At 47.3% G+C, this 20089-nt stretch overlaps 8 protein-coding genes across 8 annotated transcripts; 5 read left to right on the top strand and 3 right to left on the bottom strand.

Moving 5' to 3' along the window:
* Positions 1-545: 545 nt before the first annotated feature.
* N7455_008225 (putative cellobiose dehydrogenase) lies at positions 546-2245 on the top strand (the record flags this gene model as incomplete). The annotated part of the gene is made up of 2 exons (XM_040961532.2): positions 546-2075; positions 2141-2245. 2 exons carry the CDS (start codon positions 546-548, stop codon positions 2243-2245), a joined length of 1635 nt encoding a protein of 544 aa, XP_040808051.2.
* A 1964-nt stretch (positions 2246-4209) lies between these two features.
* Positions 4210-5169, top strand: N7455_008224 (uncharacterized protein; the record flags this gene model as incomplete). The annotated part of the gene is made up of 1 exon (XM_040961505.2): positions 4210-5169. One exon carries the CDS (start codon positions 4210-4212, stop codon positions 5167-5169), a length of 960 nt encoding a protein of 319 aa, XP_040808027.2.
* Positions 5170-5465: 296 nt separating this feature from the next.
* On the bottom strand, positions 5466-7187 carry N7455_008223 (uncharacterized protein; the record flags this gene model as incomplete). Its single annotated transcript, XM_040961531.2, has 1 exon — positions 5466-7187. The coding sequence occupies one exon, from the start codon at positions 7185-7187 to the stop codon at positions 5466-5468; it is 1722 nt and encodes a 573-aa protein (XP_040808056.2).
* A 1666-nt stretch (positions 7188-8853) lies between these two features.
* Positions 8854-9063, bottom strand: N7455_008222 (uncharacterized protein; the record flags this gene model as incomplete). Its single annotated transcript, XM_065605835.1, has 1 exon — positions 8854-9063. The coding sequence occupies one exon, from the start codon at positions 9061-9063 to the stop codon at positions 8854-8856; it is 210 nt and encodes a 69-aa protein (XP_065460784.1).
* A 1850-nt stretch (positions 9064-10913) lies between these two features.
* N7455_008221 (uncharacterized protein) lies at positions 10914-12228 on the bottom strand (the record flags this gene model as incomplete). Its single annotated transcript, XM_040961514.2, has 2 exons — positions 10914-11049; positions 11105-12228. The coding sequence occupies 2 exons, from the start codon at positions 12226-12228 to the stop codon at positions 10914-10916; spliced, it is 1260 nt and encodes a 419-aa protein (XP_040808055.2).
* An 860-nt stretch (positions 12229-13088) lies between these two features.
* Positions 13089-14417, top strand: N7455_008220 (FluG family protein; the record flags this gene model as incomplete). The annotated part of the gene is made up of 1 exon (XM_040961526.2): positions 13089-14417. The coding sequence occupies one exon, from the start codon at positions 13089-13091 to the stop codon at positions 14415-14417; it is 1329 nt and encodes a 442-aa protein (XP_040808033.2).
* Positions 14418-15234: 817 nt separating this feature from the next.
* Positions 15235-16749, top strand: N7455_008219 (pyridoxal phosphate-dependent decarboxylase family protein; the record flags this gene model as incomplete). The annotated part of the gene is made up of 1 exon (XM_040961500.2): positions 15235-16749. The coding sequence occupies one exon, from the start codon at positions 15235-15237 to the stop codon at positions 16747-16749; it is 1515 nt and encodes a 504-aa protein (XP_040808050.2).
* A 1418-nt stretch (positions 16750-18167) lies between these two features.
* N7455_008218 (cytochrome P450) lies at positions 18168-20011 on the top strand (the record flags this gene model as incomplete). The annotated part of the gene is made up of 6 exons (XM_040961522.2): positions 18168-18389; positions 18470-18586; positions 18643-18745; positions 18812-18880; positions 18949-19521; positions 19584-20011. The coding sequence occupies 6 exons, from the start codon at positions 18168-18170 to the stop codon at positions 20009-20011; spliced, it is 1512 nt and encodes a 503-aa protein (XP_040808037.2).
* Positions 20012-20089: the final 78 nt, after the last annotated feature.

Below are 20089 nucleotides of genomic sequence, written 5' to 3'. Positions count from 1 at the left end.
TGGCTGGGAAAACGCTCTCCCGGGAGAGTAAACGGATACCAAGACATTTCGGTGTGTTTCCGCCGATAATTTGCCTAAAGACTACCCAGGCCATGATTGAAGTGGAGCTATGTTTAGTCGATCTGAGACTTCTTCAAACAGTGGCAATTTAAACGCTACAACACCCAGGGCCAATACACCCCATCTGTACAAAAATGTATGTTGTAGACGAAGTAGAAGTTCTTTTCTTACTTCTTTGTGATCGTGTGCCGGCTAAACGCTCAAACGGAAACCTGGGAGGCTGTGCCTTTTCAGCAACCAGAAAACTTAGTGCTCTTATCTGATCGCACTATACCTAATCGGTGACATTTGAGGAAATTAAATCTTCACGACGAGCCATGTTTCGCCATGTTTCTGACCAAGTCTTCAACAATTGATCCACCGGGTTTGACGGGATGGGTCCGGCACACTTGTCGCGAAATAGTTAAAATGGCCAACTCCCGTCCCTGACAGGGGTTCTAGATCGGGATTTCGTAGTGAGATCTTATTCCTTCATAAACGTCAAAATGAAGATCTTCCAGGCTGGCCCTCTCGCCATTGCTCTTTCTGTCTTTACAGGACTTGCTTCCGCTTCCGTCTTCCAGAACCACACCTATGACTACATTGTCGTCGGTGGTGGCCCTTCTGGTATCATCAGCGCCGAGAAGTTCGCCAAGGCAGGAAAGAAAGTTCTACTCCTTGAGCGAGGTGTCGGACCAACTGTCGCCACCGGTAACAATGAAACCCTCACATGGGACGACTCATTGACTCCCATCGATCTTCCGGGCCTATCTGCCAACATCGGCGCGCTCGATGTCTGGAACCAGTACATGTGCACCGACACTGCTGGCAATGCTGCCTGTGTGCTCGGCGGTGGTGTGACTGTCAACTACATGGTCTTCGTCCACCCGCCAGCCCGTGACTTCGACGACAAATGGCCCAAGGGTTGGAAGTGGAAGGATGTTGAGTCGGCTGCAGACCGACTCTACAAGCGCAACCCCGGAACTACCCTGCCCTCCGCCGATGGCAAGCGATATGACCAGAGTCTTTACGCTGTACTGTCCAAGTTCTTCGGTGGCCTTGGTTGGAAGTCGGTGGATATGATCGAGCAGCCGGATGAGAAGCACCAGATCTACAGCTACCCGTCCTGGAACGTGCAGGATCAGATGCGCGCTGGCCCTGTTCGCACTTATCTCCCCGATGCTGTCAAGCTGGACAACTTCCACCTTGCTCTCCGTACCAAGGTGATTCGCTTGGTCCGTTCCGGTGGTCATGTCACTGGCGTCGAGATTCAAACTGCCTCGGGCCGCTCCGAGGTCATCAGCGTTGCTCCCCACGGTCGCGTGGTGCTGGCTGCCGGTGCTCTGTCCACTCCTCGTCTGTTGTGGAACTCCGGTATTGGTGGCAAGACCCAGATCGAGATTGCGAAGAAGAGCGGTGTTTCCGTTCCTCCCAAGGCTCAGTGGATTGACCTGCCTGTCGGTGTCGGTCTCATGGACCACCCCATTTTCCCGATCACCTTCAGCACCAACGCCTCATTTGGTCTTGTTGATTATGAGGGGGTCCTTAACGGATCCGATTCTCGCGATATCTCCCTCTACCGCAAGGACAGCGGTGTCCTGACCCAGGGCAAGCACCGCGTGATCTTCTTCACTTCGGAGGAGATTGATGGCCACACTCAGTACTACCAGGGTTCGTGCGCACCTACTGATGAGGGCGTGGTAACCATCACCGCGTATATGACCCATGGACTCACCTCGACCGGTGTCCTGGGTCTTGATACCAGTGGAAAGACTGTTATTGAGAAGTCGCCTTACCTCCAGACCGCTGCTGACCGGAAGGCCGCCCGCACTTTCGTTCAGAAGATGGTCAAGGACATCACGGCACCCTCCACTGGGTTCGAGTTGGAGACTAACACCAATGTCTCGGCCATCATTAAGGCCCAGACTCCTGGTACACACTACACCAGTACTGCTAAGATGGGCACCGATGATGGTCGCAAGAACGGCACTTCCGTTGTCGATACCAACACTAAGGTTTATGGAGTGGATAACCTCGTAAGTGGCCCGGAATAATTTATTCGCTCAAAAGATGATGCTAATCTCCTTTCCTTTTTTCTTAGTTCATTGTTGATGCCAGTATCCATCCCGACCTCCCGACCGGTAACATTCAAGCTGCCGTCATGGTGGTTGCTGAAGCCGCTGCCGCTAAGATCTTGTCCAACTAAGCTAGTCATTATTGGGGAAATTAGGTAGCCCCGGAGGCGATCAGTGAAGATTCAGAACCCGCCAAGTCGTGGAGGCCTGCAATCCCACCACACATTGTATTATATATACTCGGATAGAATGTAAAAATTCATCTCTAAATTCAGGATTTACAGACATATCCAAAGATGAAGAGAATGGTAACATTTACCAAAATTGATATTGTCCATATACATAATGTAAATGATCAACCTTAGAAATGTTGTACCCCTGAGTTCCCCAGATCCATCGAAAAGTTTAATTTCTCCAACTCAACGGCTTTTTGACTTTCTCCTTTTTCTCCTTTTTCTCCATTGAATGTTCAAATACGGAGTACATGTTGACGATAGCCCCTGTACGCAGCGGTATAGGTTCCATAAAATCCTCTTTTCGGGTATTGTTGATGCCTTAATGTTAATTCTTGGAGACATAATACACCTGAAAAGGGGGTTCTGTTGCAGAATTAAGAAATGCTCCTATATCTAAAAGAGTAATCCCAAAAGAGTACCCCCACCAGGTAGCCGTAACCTGGCGGCGACACCTGCGTAGGGAAAGGTGGGAGCATCCATCAGCTCCCCCCCACGGCAGAATCACAAAATGCTCGCCGGTCAACCCTCCGCATCAACAGAAGTGGAAACGCTCAATCTAGATACCATTGGGGTAGAGAGGCTTTCCCGCTCATCCTCCCCGAGGACAACAATGACTATCATTGAATATTTGGACCCTCACTTAATAATGGGTGTTTCTTTTTTTTTTTTTTCCATGACGAAAGAGAGTTCAAACGTGGGACTTATCTCAGGGTATTTTCAGGCCGTTCTTTTCTTTTCGACATTATTTCATTCAAAGCAGTTCAAAGGCAAACAGCTGCGCATGTTGTACCCCTGTTACCCCTGTCAATCTCCCCTAAGGATATCTGAACCGATGATATCATTACCAATGCTTAATCCTGCAATTTGCCGACAAACAAATAACTCACCGCAACGAACGGACTAACGGGCATCAAGCCCACTGGACTATTTGACATTGCTTAACCCACTGTGGAGGACTAAGATTACAATCAGCGTTAATATTGCCCACGTGGAGTTTAACCTTCTTTTTGCAATTCGTTCTGGCAGACAGACTGCTGATCTTAAGGGACCTTAGCACGGGAGACCACCAATCATTGGCTATTTCGATCAGCAAGGTTGGCAGTCGTGTCGATCCCCAGTTGACTTCTAAGGTTTGCTCCCTACGACACTATCGATAACAAGTGCCGGTGAATTTGAGCTAGGAGCCCTCATTGCCATGGTGGTATGGAGTCCGGAATACTTTGAAGGCCAAACAGAATATCTGGCAAGGTGCGCCCTATAATTGAGATGCTTCTTTATGCCTCGACTAGGGGGATTTCCCGACTCAAAAATGAGCTGAATTTGACCGACAAAAATGCCGATGCCATCGATGTCTTGGCCTTATCCTGACAGTTCGAGCGGGAACTACCCCCCGGCTTTCTTTTAGAGTCGAGTGGGTGATCTGCAAAGTGGCTAATGAAGATAGGCCTCATGTGAAGCTTATAGCGGAACTAAAACTGTGTGCCGGACCCAATTTCATGTGGCGGCGGTTTCGTTGGCCACTCAGCGTGAAGTTTCCGTTTTGGTAGATGAAACAGGAACGCTATTGCTCCATTCTCCCATCGGACTCATTTGCGAGACGAGCACCCCCTCTGTCAAGGCATCTGTTAGCTCAGGAGTACACCCAACGACGTCAACAGACGAGGGGTCGGACTCGTATCAACGCTGATCCCCTACCAACAGTTATCGTATATAACCCGAGATGCCTTGCCGTGATGTTTGAACTCTAAGAGCTTTCTTCTTGTCATTCCTTACCAAGTCATTCCTTAATCTCGGTTTATACCGTCCATTCATTTGTACCAAACAAGTCTTTGAACTTATTCCACTCACTAAACGACAAGATGAAGACTTTCGCCTTCTCCGCCGCCCTTCTGGCCTCAACTGCTATGGCCTTGCCAGCCAACATCATCCCTTCGGGCACCACCGGCTCTTTGCCTTCTGGAATTCCCTCTTGCCTGCCCTCCGGCGTCATCCCCTCGGGAATCCCTCTGCCCGTGGTATCTCTGATCCCCACCTGCTCCGGTGCCGCCGCATCCTCGATCTCCGCCTTGCCCATCCCTACCGGCGCCGCCTCCGGCATGACCGAGGGCGCTGGCGCCGGCCAGGTTCTTTCCGTCCTCAACCAGGCCGGAACCTCGAACTTCAAGATGATGGCCGAGTCCGAGCTCCAGAGTCTGATGAGCAAGCTGCCCCTCAGCGCTCTCGAGAAGCCCGTTGGCCAGGTCGTCCAGACTGCTCAGTCTGTCGACCAGCTCGACACCAGCAGCAGCTCCGGCCTCACCCACGTCACCGCCGTCCTCGAGAATGGCAACGCCGCCCTCATCAAGTTGACCCAGGAGGTTGTCGATCTCCTCTCCAGCCTCGGCCTCGGCGAGGTTGGCAGCCTTCTTGGCTCCATCGTTGGCGGCCTTGAGTCCATCACCGGCAACGTCAAGCGTGCCGACCCTCTCCAGAATGTTCTCTCCATCACTGACGTGAACGGCCTCGCTGGTGGCAAGGACCTTCTCGTCCAGGTTGAGCCTACCCTCCTCGGTCTCCTCGGCGGTCTTACCCCCTCCACCACTCAGGGCCCTGTTGGCAACGTTGTCGCCATGGCTCCCTCCGTCTCCGAGCTCAAGTCTAAGATCCCCAGCATCCCCGGTGCTGACTTCATTGCTGTCAACGCCGAGGACAAGGCTTCCGTCCTTCTGGTTAAGGTTAACAGCGCTGGCCAGGGTCTTCTCTCCACTCTTGGACTCGGCAGCGTGGGCACTGCCGTCGGCTCCATTGTCTCCTCCGCCAAGGGTGTTGCCTCCCAGTAAATATTCTACCCTTGATGGGATGATCGTTCTCTTCTACCATTCACCAATTTCATATTTTATATAAAGGGAATACGACCCCGTGGTTTGCTTTGGAACTAGCGCATGCAACAATGATGAACACAATGGTCCCCCTTCTACCTACTTCCTGAGCATTATTATGTTTTGTATACTGTATATACCCTTGATAAATGTTCTATATATCTGAATTAAGCTAATTATGTCCAAAATAAAAGTCCGGTTGTAAGGGAATTCAAAACCCGAACTTGAAAATAGACCAGTGATCCACTGTAGGTCGTTCAGTGGCGCATTCCACCCCAGTAACTGTCTCCGCCCTGATCGTATGGGTTTGATGCATCCTTGCATTGAGGGTTCTCATAGTCCTGGACCGTACCCATGGGCCAGATAGGCACGACACAAATCTCATTCGCCGCACAACCACTGCACTCCTTCCATGTCGCCCAATCCAGATAACCAACCAGATCCCGAACAACCTGGACCGCAGACTCAAGGCCCTTTTCCTTCCCAGCCTCAATCAAAGACGAGCAGATTTTGTGAGCAACACCGTGAACAGCCTGCGCCGCAAGAACCCCACTTTTCAAAGATCCCGCCGGCAAGAACTGAGTCGCACAACGCTCACTCTCAGCAACATCATCACGCTCACTGTAATCAATGAACGGAGACAGAACACGCTCAATCTCAGACTGCAGCTTCTCGATTGAATCAATGTTACCGGAAATAAAGTATGACAATTCCTTGCTGTACCGCGTCACGATCATATCCGTAATCGCCTGCCAGTCCTCGCTGACATCGGTAGGATTCTGCGTCAAGATCATAGATGTGACCTCCACACGGAGGAAAGTGTGACTCCAAGGAGGGAGGTTGGCAAGTCGTGGGAGGGTTGAATTGTCTTGGAAAAGCTCTACGTTGCGAGAGAAGCCTGTCACGAAGTGGTTGAAGTTCAGCGAAACTCGGTTTCCACCGATTCCGTTGTAGCGTGCGGTGATTGCGCGCATCCATCGCGATGAGTCAGGGCCGCCTCCGGGTCCGCCGTGGGGAGGGCCTCCAGGACCTCCAGGACCACCGGGACCTCCAGGACCACCGGGACCACCGGGGCCGTGTGGCTTTCCATCATGATCATCATCATCCTCCTTCCTTGGGCCGTGACCGCCGTGATGCTTGTCATCGCCCTCTTTGTGAGGACCATCCCGGTCACCATGTTTACGGTTACCCCTCGGTCCACGCTGTCCCTCGGAGTTCTGCTTGACCTGCGTGATCCGCACAGGGGTTAGATCGCGCTCAAAGTCGCACAGGATAATCTCAAAGCCAGCTTCCATGCGCAGAACGCCGTCAATGCGACCCTCCCATTCATTCTCGGCCATCTCGCAAGCCAGTCTGGCACGTTCTTTCTCCTGCCCATTACCCCGACTCGGAGAATCATCTAGCCCGCCGCTGAACAAAACCACATCCTGAGAATCAAGCGTCCCCTTCGATGTTTTAGCAGCAGACATACCATCGAGATACAAAAGACGGAGATCTTTGGCTGCAGCATACGTATGCAAATACCCGGACTCATTCTCATCGAATACCTTGGCTGGGCGACCACCTGGCGGGCCATGATGTTTCTCATCTGCGTCATGGTGTTCCCGCTTCCGCAGTTCACCATGGCCTCCATCCTGTGACTCGGTATCATCATCATCGGACGGTAGGTGTGGCGGGGGCCCGCGTCGGGGGCGGGCGAAGACCATGGCATGTTCAGGCTCGAATGCCAACCACTCGGTGCCATTCACTGGGGTGGCCTGGGAGGTTCCGTGGTAGAATTGTGTACCGGCGGGAACACTGGCGAGGAAGAACGACATGCCGTTGTGATGCAGAGACGATCCCCATTGGCGCATTGAATCTTGGATCACGTTGAAAATGTAATTTTCATTTTTGATCGGGACTTCGTTGTCTGGGACCTTTGAGAAGGCGGTTGATAAGCCTAGAAGCCCGCATAGCGGGATGAGCGATAGTGGTCGCATTCTGGAAGAGACACTACTCTGGTAGGAGAAGTGCGAAAAAATGGACTATTTTGGAAATTTTTATCAGATTGTAGATCCGGCTGCATTGGCGGAAAAAGCGCCGTTCATATATCACAAGGCTACAATAACGTACTACATAGAAAGCCGCGTCATCAATTCGTGGCTATCCGCTTTCTGGTAGTTCGGCCCGACGCTAGGAGATAAGCAATGGCGTGTGGAGAATCGGGTCTGTTGGCCGAGTTGGATGGACATAATCCATGACCAGAAACAAAATATATTACTAGTACAATTATCTAGGTAGGTCGACCTCAAGCTAACTCAAGGGTAGACTTTCGTTATTCCCGAAGCAATGCAATTGGTTTCTCCCGAAAGCCTTCGGAAGGTTCTGCTGTAGTTAGCGTACTGATTGATCAACCCATACATTCGAACATTTTGATCTCGGGATCAAAAAGTATGCTTTTTTCTACAGCTTTCGTATACATCTAAACAGGCATCTAAAAACAATATCCAAAAATACTACCAAAAAGACATGACAAGGCTGCATAAGTGGCCAACTACTATTGTTTGTAGTAAAGAGAAACCCGATTCCATTAGAGCTAAGAATGACTCCTTAAGGATACATTGTCATCAACTAGCTAGGTTAAGTGTAACACGCAGGGGACAAATCAGCAACCTTGCAAATAAAGCCATAAGAAGTAAAAAAAAAAAAAAAAAACACCAAGAAAAAGCAGACTTCACTCAGGATCTGTTGCAGGAAGTCTGCACTGCCTTCTGACAGCTTGCAGTAGATACCTAGATGTAATGAGCACAGATACGATTATAATCACATAGGCGGGTGTGATCTCTCGGAATTTGACAGAAAATGAGCCAACATTGCGATACTTGAGATGCGGTAACGGATTCCCATGAGAGCCTCCAGCGCATCATTGGTGTATGAGCGGATTGGCTGGCTACCGGACATGTTGCATATTCGAAAGATGATCTTAATTGCAGCGTGGTTTATCGGCTTTCCGTCCATACCTGTCTCAAACTAATTATCTCTTCTATCTCCTGTTGAAACGCAAGAATGGTGTGGGTAATCGTCATGCGTGGCTCTATACTGGGTATTATACGGGAAGCTCGTGGTATCCCCATTAACTTTGGTATCTGTTTATCGCAGCTGTTTGTACCCATATACCGGTTACCGATTTTGAGTAATCGGCTGATGTTGTTTATATTGGAGTTTGTACCATGGTATTTTAACCCATGTGAGTGGTAGCCGTAAACGCAACAGCTTGGATGCTAGCTGTGCTGAAGCTTGATCTGGTCGTCAGATCACGCCTTATTTCACACCCATGTCAGTTTATTGATCTATTTTGTTATTGGCTATTTCTTCAGATCCTGTTCCGACGAGTCGGTAACTAGGGCTGTGGAGATAGCGTGACCAGGGTGCAAACAAAACATACATCTGATTTGATATTTTGATTTCATCCACAAGGATCACCAGCTCTAGTCTGTGTCCACATATCATTGTGTAACGGAAGGTCAGCCGCGGAGATTGATATCATAGGCGTGGACCTGACTAGCGAGGATGATAACCACGATATGCAACTACCGACAGAGACCTCGTAGAGATGGAAAGTTGACTAAGGTCTATGTTAAAATAAAAATATACAAGACGGTAGCCCTACCTGACGGCCCAGCCGTTGCTTTCATGTTGGAACCCGGCTTCAATGCTATACGTTCTACTGGGGGCGTGGGAACCACTAGCTTGAATGTAAATACTAATTGCTAGTGGTTTACCGGAGACGGCAAGACGGCAATTGGTCCACGGATACCGGGCCTCCGCGAAGGCAACACACTGCTTTGCGTTCAGTCCTGGTACCTCGATGGGCATCTGGTTGTGTCTACTGGACTGAAATCTGGAAGGCTTCCCCTTCACAGACTTTATCTTAAGGAGGAGCCCAATAATTTGAAAATATTATCGGCATGTGATGCGGGATGTTATGGGCGCATCAGTTGAAAAAGAAAAGTCTGCTCAAAGTTAGCTTCAGTTCTCATATAGACGGCTGCAGATACACCATCCAGTCGGACTGTCTAGCTCGTCGGAAGTCCCCTTTTCCGGTAGAGTGTGAGACATTTAAGACGAATATTGGGGGATTGGCCTTTGTGAAGGGACATAGCGGCCAAAGGCCGCATGTCTGATTTTGCAGGGTTAATGCCTTAAATGTCTGAATGATGCCTTATTTTAGACTGGCAGAAATCCTGAATTACTATGACAGAGGTCTTAGTAAACAAAGTACCTAACTAAGTTCCCGAGGTCAGTCCTAAGGTTGGAAGCGTCTAAAGAATGTCTTCAAAAATGAAGTTATTCCCACCACGTGAGTCTTCGTATATACCCGTTTCTGGGCGTTGAAGCTGTCGCGACCGACTAGATCTCTCTAGTAAAAAATCGAAGCTATTCCCGCTAGTTATAGTTATAAATCCTTAAATTCTATTTTTTCTTGACTTTAAAGCCTTCTACTATATAATCGTCCTTCTCTATTTATATCGTATTTGTCTTAAAAGGAGGGTCTGAATAGTATTATTTGTGTTATAAGGGAGAAGATAAAGGATCTTGTCTTTGCAAGGCTCGAGATTGATATATAGAGCTATTTTATACGGTCGGGGGCGGTTTTCAACGCTAGGGATTCGAAGAAACTGATGATTTGTGGGGTGGGAATAGCTTCAATTTACAGTACACGGTAGTTATAGAGCGGTGTCGAAAGCGGCCCATAATTCAGGCATCAACACTGCAAAAATCAGGCATCCGGCCTTTGCCCGCTCTGCTCCTTCGCAGGCCTTTGTTATTGTTGATTGATTGACCACTTGTTATACATGGAAAAGTCGATTTGCATATTTCAAGCCGTTATTACTCCATTCTAGCTGTAATACTAAGCAAAAAGATCACAGTGAACCCCCGTTATAACGAATCAATTGATACACGGTGAAGAATTCGTTAAACCCAGGTCCGACATATGATATATATTATATATAATATGTAGTGTAGTATTTCTGGTTTTAATACAAATTTATCCCTAAAATGGTCCCTAATATTATTCTTTTTATACCCTTGATTCCCTCACTTCTACTAACTGACCTTTTATGTCTATCAAGCACACTATTAACTCCTCTCGTAGAGCCATTTTCTGGTATTCGTTATATCCACGTTCGTTATAACGGGTTTTACTATATTTAAAAACAGTAAAAAGAATTCACAAGACCCACTCTTTTCCATCGGAATGTTCAAAAAGAAACGTCCCCGGGAAGGCTTGAACTTCCAACCTCCCGATTAACAGTCGGACGCGCTAACCAATTGCGCCACGGAGACATTGATTGGTCATCGAACATTAGAAAAATGTATATATAGACATCCTATGTAGGATCTGCCCCCTTCGCACAGCAGGTGGCTGGGAGTGAGGATTCCCTGGTAATTGGAAATTTTGAAGGTATGTTGCATATTTTCTTTTATGCTGCTTTTGTTGCAACTACTGAGCTGGAAGATCTCAAAAGGGAGAGGGGGAAAAGGAGGAAGAAATCTTGATTCCTGATCTATAGAAAAAAAGGTAGGGTTTTTATTCCGTAACGACAAACGTACTGGCAAACAAAGCTGTCAAACACACAAAGACAGACACCAGACAAAATGCTCAGTCTGTAAGCATGTGGCTGTTTTTGGGAAGATTTAACAGCTCTGAACGGTGCTCAAACTCAGGGATTTTTCTCAAGCCAAGGGTACTCCAGTGAAGAGTGATAGTAAACGCTTAGATACACCCCCGTCTTCTCCGTATAGGCAAATGATACCCAGCAAATTAGGCGATCCGTTTGTTGTATATCAAACCCAGGGCTTATTCAATTAGTTTCGTAAGTTCTTTCATCGCAAAATAATCGGAAACACTTACAACAAGTCTCGTACAGCTCGCTCGTATTCATTCCCATGAATGTCAAGTCCGATTTCCTTGAGATATTGGGAAATAGCATGCACATTCTTCTGGTCATTGAGACCATAGACAGGGAAGTAAATCTTGGTAGCTGGGACCTTCATACCGGCCTTTGTTTCATAGTTCCACACCAAATGAAGGCCAAGGGGATGGGGACCATGACCAATCTCCAATAGTTCCCACAATCGTTGAAGGTAACCAAGACCTTTGCTTGACTCGGGTGAATCAATTCGCCCACCGAAATCCCAAATCTCCTGAACCTGGTTCCAAGACATATCTTTGGTACGGCCGTATACCTTGTGGCGGGACTTTTCGGGAGTCGTGCAATCATGCGAGTAGACGAACCCGAAGTTGGCTCTCGCCTCAGTCGTTTCGATATACTCTTTCATCAAGCCGATTGTATTGTAGCGGTCGGCATCTCCAAGATATTCTTGGATGGATTCAGTGACAACAGAGCACATGTCTTTGCCTGTCAAATGGCACTTCAAGCCTGGAAAAGTGTATCCCTTGACAGAGATCTTATCGGGTTTGAGATCGAAACCAAAAGCCACTTGGGAAAGTTCACGAATGGACTCATTCTTCTGCTGAAGCTTTTGACTTTCACTTTTATCCAAGGTATGCTTAGGATAAAAGTGCTCGAACAGACGGGGATCATACCCTTCAATATTGAGCTTCTCCAAATGGGAAAGTATGTCACGGATAGGGCTCATATTGTATGGATCTTCCTTAGTTCCAGAGATGGAGGTGACAGGTTCCACCGCAACTCGAATAACTGGTCTGGCACCACCTAACTGTTGAAAATTGATGCTGAGTTCCAGGGGGAGTTCATTGTGGGTCATCGCGCTGGGGAACTTCTGAGGGTATGGCCCTAGATACGGGACGACAGATGTGTAAAAGAGCATCAGATGCTGACGTTGGGATTCGTTGGTATAGCCCGCCGAAGTCATCAAACTGGCCAGTAAAGGCCCAGTCCTCTGCCACCATTCTCTTTGATCATCAGCTGGACAATTCAGAGACTTGTCAAGAAGCTCGAATTGGAGCTTATCTGCCCCTTGGACGGCCATTTTGTCATTCACAACAGTCATGTTGGAGGTGTTTGCTGTTCATCAAATGTGCTGAACGACAGAGAGAAAGAAAAGTGAATGAGGCGGCCAAGAATGTTTCCCCCTGTTGGGCAAATATTTATGAAGGAAGAGCAAAGCGATAGAAAGTGATCATCCTAGCTACGCTAGTTCTTTTAGGACAGCGATCAGTCTAAGGTTACGTATGTTGTACATGCAAGTTTCAGCTACAGATGTTGAGAGTAAGGGGGAGGTGATAGATCGACTTCCAGAGATATAGATGTTAGTGATTTAGATCAACGTGTGATTCAGCCGCCCAATGACAAAACTTAAAAGGGTTCAAATACAACATAATGTGAGAGACCAGTTGACACTAGGGATCTACTACCCTGCCATACTAGCTCGGGAGAGAAGGGACGCTAATGCAAGCGCCCCTACTTGCTTTTTTTTTTTGCCAGTACTAATGCCATAATTATTACTTGTGGCGTGTATGCACTAGCGCGAGTTTTCGAGATACGTAGCACGGCAGTGTATACGGAATAGTGAGAATGCAGAAGTATCAGCATCACCGCAGCCCCACAAGTGTATGTGGCTTGCATAAATATGCATGCGAGCGTAGTCTGAACTTATTACTACCCTCCAGCCGCTACAGTATATTTGGGGGGGAAATCCAATTCGACGATTGTGAAAAAATTTAGATTGGCCCGTTAGAAACGAATGATTTGAATTACAGATACATGACAATACCTCCGTTTAATTTTTATATATAGTCAATTAAGGTGTACTATCTTCAGGAATACATCGTCCGCAGCACACCCGATATCCAAGCTCTCTAGCATTTGAACACCCCCTTTGTCCATCGATTTCCATTAATCGAATTAAAAATGGCAAAAACGACAGCCTTGACTCAATGGCAACAGTTTCACGCCAAAAACCCAGACGTAGACTTCGTTTGGGTGTTTTTCACAACCTACATTGGCACCAATCTGGTCCGCATAGTTCCTATGCTAGAGTTCAAGCGATTGTTGGAGACGGACCAAGGAATTTCGGTTCCAAAGGTCATACTTCATGTTCTCCCTCACGATAATGTGGCCGAAGGTGGGACCCTGACGGGGTCATTCTTCCTAAAACCCGATCCTCGATGCCTTTCACCCTACATGGATAAAAACAAGGCAATTGTGATGTCTTCGTGGACTGACAAAGAAAAATTGCCCATGGGAGAATGTGCGCGCTCTAAGGTGGACACTTTGACACGGTTGATTGAACAGAAGTCGAACTGCTCAATTCTGGTTGGGTTTGAGCTAGAGTTCTGTCTCTTACGGCAACGCACACTGGACAACGGAAAAGTCGAGTACGAAACGGTCAATGGAGATCATTCGTGGTGTAGCATGACTCGGGAGGACGAGCTTCTACTTGGTATCTTGGAAGAAGCTGTTCTGGCTTTGCACAGCGTTGGAATCATGGTTCAACAATTCCATGCGGAATTAGCTCCTGGTCAATGGGAATTTGTTCTTCCACCAGACTCCCCGCTCAGAGCTGTGGATGCTCTGGTTCTTGCCAGACAGGTTGTTATGAAGGTTGCAAACAAGCATGGATACCGAGCAACTCTTCATCCCCGATTATCACCCGAACTGCCCGGCACCGGAGCCCATGTTCATATCTCGCTCAATTCTGAACAGGTGGATTTGCCAGTTGTGGAGTCGTTCTTTGCTGGTATCCTCGACCATTTTACTTCCATTTCTGCTTTTACGCTTCCCCAAGAAATCAGCTATGGCCGGGTTGTCGGAGGCATTGGAAGTGGGGGTGACTATGTGTGCTGGGGGTGGGAAAATAGAGAGACCATCTTGCGGCGAATTTCCAGTGAACGTTTCGAAATCAAGATGATGGACGGTCTAGCTAATCCCTATCTGGGGCTCTGCGCATTGCTAGCAGCTGGACTAGATGGTTTACTTCAAGGCTCGTTTCTGAACGCCGGCCCTTGCACCATCGAGCCGAGCAAGATGTCTGACCAGGAACGAGCTGTGCTGGGGATCAAGACGATGCCTTGTGAGCTGGCCCAAAGTCTCGAGAATTTGGAGGCGAATGAACGCCTCAAGCAAATTCTGAGTGATTCTATGGTGTCGACGTATCTTACTGTGAAGAGATCTGAGCTAAAGATCGTGCAACAGATGACCCCTGAAGAGAGTCGTGCATGGTTCATTTCGAAATATTAGATCTAGTTAATTACAGACAATAAGAGACTGAGATTCGCCCTTGAAGTATTAGAGTTTTCAGTATTCTTTACGGAGTAGCATTTTGCATGCTCTATTCTCACCTCGTACAAAGTTCAAAGAAACAAGCTGGTTCTAAATATATCTATTGATTTGGAGCTCACATGGCAGCAATGTAACAAGAGTACCCACATACAGTAACACAGCGTGCCAACCGATATTGCCGCCAAATGAAGGAGTATTCACTACATCGAACAAGTGACTAGTATGTATTGAAACGTGTCATCTCACTCGACCGTACCATTTTGTGAGTATCAGCTGAATCGAGAAATGTGATCAAGTGCATGTGAGGTATGAGATGCATCCATGCGAGAACATGCAGCTGTTGTGGAGACAGTAGCAAGAGGCGAAAATACGTATGAGTGTTATAATTTAGAGTGGTGCATGTAGAAGCGGTCTAGGACTGATGCAGGACTGATCTAGGACTAGTTAGTGCAAGCGTGGTGGATGTATAACATTCCAATGTTCATGTTAGGAGTAGGAATGGTGGTCAGCGTTGGTAGGAGGTATTATCTCTTGTTTTCTTATCAAATATTCGAGTGCTGTTATAAAAATCTCCGACTCTGTTTGAAAAAAAAAAATGTTCTCCGTTCAAGCTCACACTACATTAATCCCGACCACATATGCATTCTTCTCTGTAAAGTCCTGCAGCTATGTACGTGTTCTGCTTAAATTGACAAAGATCATTGATCCAAGTTGATATATACCCCTTCGCTATCTTATCGCCCATGAAACTGATTTATTCTTCAGATATCTCAATATGGGTTCCATTGAAGCAGAGGAAAGGTCAGACAACGAACTGTCCGAGATCATGTCGGAGGCGGAGTCTTTTCTGCTTCGACTTCTCACGATCAATCCTCCGGCCCCGTCTGACCCCATTGTTCAAAAGCTTCACCCGCACGAGATACAAAATATGCAGCAGGAAGTCATGCCTGGTGACGATCCTCAAGATATTTCATCCGTCCTTCATCAGGCTATGACGGTCCTCGACAACCGCATGCGCCTCACCCACCCACATTGCTTCTCCTACATCCCAGCTTGCCCGACTTCCATTGCCCGTCTGGGTGACCTTCTTACTTCTGTCTGCAACGTCAACGCTGTTAGTTGGGATGTGAGCTCTGGTCCGAATATGGTCGAAAAAGCCATGATAGCCTGGCTAGGTGGCCAACTTGGAATGCCAGACTCAGTTGGAGGGTGTTTTGTCTCGGGTGGCTCTATAGCAAACATGACAGCCATAGTTGCAGCCCGGGATGAGATTCTACATCCTACGCAGCGAGCTGACGCGGTCATTTACACCTCCGACCAGACACATATCTCCATTCGCAAGGCTCTCCATATAAGCGGCTTCATGGATTATCAGGTCCACAAGATACCCAGCGATGAGACATTCCGCATAGACGTGGACCTCCTACGACAAGCGATCAAAACAGATCGCGACTCGGGACGTGTGCCGTTCCTTCTGGTCGCGAATTGTGGGAGCACCAACACAGGCAGCATTGACCCGCTTCATGAACTAGCTGATGTTGCACGAGATGAAGGGCTATGGCTACATGTGGACGGTGCATATGGTGCATCCATTGCGCTTTCTGACAAGCATCGCCACCTTGTTGATGGGATTGGTCGTGCGGATAGCGTTTCTTGGGATGGACACAAGTGGCTCTTCCAGACATATGGATGTGGGATCGTGCTCACGCGAAAAGTCGGCTCTCTCTTGCGTAGCTTCGCCGTGGATGCCGAGTATCTCAATGGTGTGTTGGCACCACAAGGCACCACCAACTTTTACAATCTGAGTCCAGAGCTCAGCCGCCCAGCACGTGCTATCTCTTTGTGGCTCACTATCAAGTCCCTGGGTCGTCATAACATGGGCGAGATGATCGACCAAGGTTTCCTTCTTGCCCGTACCGCAGATCATAATATCCGTCAGTACAAGAACTGGATTATTGCGGCCCCAACAGTTGCGAGCATTGTGGTTTTCCGATACACACCTCGTGGACTCGACGAAGAAGCGGTGGACGCATTAAACACGGCTATTTCACAGCGACTCTTGGCGGAGAATATTGCTGCTATACTCACGACCAAAATTCGCGGAAGAACCACACTGCGAATGTGTATGATAAATCCCCTTGTGACGCCTGAAACTATCGACAATGTTATTCTCCAGGTTGACAAATTAGCCCAATCTGAGCTTCACAATACTTATCCCAAGATGGTTACCATGTCGCATACTCTTTGTCGAGAATGTCCTGGTGTTGATGTTCTTCAAGGTGCTAGTTGATGCCTGTCCCAGGCCACATGGGCAATGCCGAGCGCACCGGAGATATTGGGGTTATTGGGGTTCTACATGAAATTCTTTGATTATGTTGATTATTAATGCTTGAATTGGTTTAAAGGGTACTTAGGTAGTAATGTCAATCCGGGAATGCTTGATAGATGAATTTTGACTGATGAGTTTTGGGCTTGAAGTCCCTGAATTTAATGTGAAGTTCTTTAGACATAGTTCAAGACTCGTTCGGCCTGTTGAAAATCAGATAATGCGATCGAATTTTCCAAGGCAGATAGCTACGTATGCACGCAATGTTCTGCTTTCTTTCTATTCCTTCCTACGCATATATATCACCCCATTCTCTACAAAGTATATATCTCGCTCTACGTCATACTTCCTCTACAAGTGATATCTTTAAATTCTCCGTAGGCATCTAGAAGGTGGAACTGCGGTAAGTGATCGGTATTTCTGAGCCCACAAAAATACTAGGAGCAAGGCTTAAACTGAGATCATCACAGGTATCCCAGACAACCTCGGTTCATAGCACATTCCTAGTACGGAGTACTCCGTAGCGTCGTAGCTTTACAGATCTATTGTCTATCTGGGTAGCATGTAAGGCGCAGTCTCGAACATATGCTAGGGAGGAATGTTGTGATCGGCACATGGCTTAGCTGATCTCTGAACAAAATAAATAATATTAAAATCCATGCATTTGTAAATTGGTAAATCCATGTACTAAATTTAGTTCCGGTTCAGTTTTCCGTACATTTGTGATCATCACCCTCCAGTGACTGGACATGCACCCATTAGCCGCGATATCCCTTGCTTATATAATATACTGACCGTCAAAAGCACCAATATGATATGTAGGACACGTTTTAGGTAGGCGGTATCAATCTATAGTGGCGGTGAGCAAATGACTAGTATTTGGTAAATGTTACAATACTTGGTATGTATACGGAGTAAATACAGTCTGTTTAATTCACCAAAATCAAAGGAATCACATCAAAGACTTTTTGCACTACAAAAGCTGCAGGGTGGAAGAGCGGTGGCCTTAACCGTGCAAAACCCGAAATCAGCCCCGGGGGCTGAATCTGGCATAAAAGCGGCGGGGTGGGGGGGGGGGCGGGGCGCTTTCTCCTTGCCGGACGCATAGCTGAAAACTCCGTTTGTGTACCCATAGATCCATGCACATGTCTATGCAGTGATAGTAACTAGCTATTATCATATGACTTATCTTTAGGAGTCCACAATTTTCAGTCGATGACGAGATTGCGTAGACATCCCTACTTAGCAATTAAATGCAAATTGAGGTATGTCTGACATAAAAAATTCTAGGTCCTCTACAAGCTTGTGATCTTCCTATTCCCTCAACTATTTCAACCGCACATGTGCAGAAGTCGATTTAAGCCAATACAGGAGGCACTAAAATGGCTACCGAGCGATGGTTTTACCTTGACTCTACTTATGGGGGTCTTGTCTTGGGAGTGGTTGTTGTAACCCTCCTGATCCTTGAGATAAGGGCAAGAAGGTTCAATCCATCCCGATTGCCAGTATTCAATGACCGCAAATGGTGGGAGTTTGGCTACGGTAAAGCAACAAAACGGTATATCTCTGATCCAGAGGGATTGATAAGGTCCGGGCTTGAGAAGGTGTGCAGGAGCTCTGTTCACGCAATCGCGACTCATCTACATGTATATCGCTGACCTTGGGGGTACCAATCTGACAATAGGGCGGAGACGCATTTTATCTGTGCACCGAGGCCCATTTTCGCTTGATCCTAGGCCCGAAATATGCCGATGTGATTGGAGAGGATAATAGATTTGATTTGGGAATGTTTATAGGAGAGGTTAGTATTTTCGCTTACGGTGCGCAATTGAATGCAAAGTATTTACCAAGCTTTAGGACTTTCATGCAGGAGTACCGGGATTTGAGCCAATCTCGAACATTTCCTTGCCATCCAAAGTTCTACAGGTCGCTGTCAAGACAAAGCTGGCACGTCAGACTCGTAAGTTGATCGAGAATTTCAGACATGTTTGCAATATTAGCATTTGATTGACACTCGAACTCAAAGCCAAACTCGTCGATCCGCTTTCCAATGAAACAGCGTTGGCCCTGGATCGTCACTGGACTGAACAAACCGGTATGCCCTCCCGCCTCAAATTCTCCGAACATTATGATACCTGCGGGAAATTTCTAACTTTAAAGCAGAATGGCATCAAGTCAACCTGAGATACACAGCGAGTCAAATTGTGGCACAAATGGTATGCCGAGTATTTCTCGGCGATGAAGACCTGTGTAAGGACCAACACTGGCTAAATTTGATGTTTGAATTTCTGGAAAACACCTTTATCGCCGCTCATGAATTACGCCGATGGCCAATTCCTATGAGATGTCTTGTTTCCCGGTTTAGTCCAATCTGTCGGTCAGTTCGGACACAACTTCAAGAGGTCGAGACATACCTAAAGCCTCTGCTTCACAAAAAAATTGGCCCTGATTCAGAAACGAATGCTCTTGAGTGGGTCATCGAGGCGAGCAAAGGCTGCTCATATGACTTTACTACATTGCAGCTCACACTTGCGCTCGCCTCACTAGATACGTCCAGCGATTTGATTTCAAAGGCTATCTGTGACCTCTCGGCCAATCCAGCTCTGGTGGATGACATTCGAAAGGAAATCATTGAGATTGTCGGAAAAGAGGGTTTGACCAAGTCGTCTGTACAACGGCTATACCTTTTGGACAGTTCATTAAAGGAATCCCAAAGACTCAGACCACTCGGGTATAGTAAGTGATCTATGAATGCTAATAACATGCACCAGCTCAATTCATTGACTAATTGTAATTAGGCAACATGGAACGACTGGCCAAAGAGACAGTTGTTTTACCTGATGGGTTGATTATCCCGAAGGGAACTGCAATCATGGTATCGGCCTGTCATATGATGGACTCGTCAGTCTGGCCGGATGGAGAAAAATACGACGGCTACCGTTTTGCAAATTTGCGCAAGAACGCGAAGAATTCGTTGACAAGCCCCTACCAGCTTGCCTCCACGAGTCCGGATCATATGGGCTTTGGACATGGCAAACAGGCATGTCCTGGAAGACATTACGCTACAATCTTCCTCAAAGTAGCGCTATGCCACATTATCATGAAGTATGATTTCAATGTGATCCTACCGGAAGACGGTCCCACTGAGTTGCGTGGGCATAATATCCTACCGCACTCAAACATCAAAATCAACCTGAGACGACGGAAAGAAGAAATATCTTTGTGAAGGAGGTGGCCTCGGGTTCTTTAATGCACTTGAGACTTTCTTCAATGAGGTTCTGGTACATTATTGCCGTTTTTACGA

This window comes from Penicillium solitum (genome assembly GCF_028829755.1).
Source record: "Penicillium solitum strain IBT 25940 chromosome Unknown utg000005l_segment0_segment0, whole genome shotgun sequence".
NCBI lineage: Eukaryota > Fungi > Ascomycota > Eurotiomycetes > Eurotiales > Aspergillaceae > Penicillium > Penicillium solitum.
This window is presented reverse-complemented; position numbering and strand designations above follow the sequence as displayed.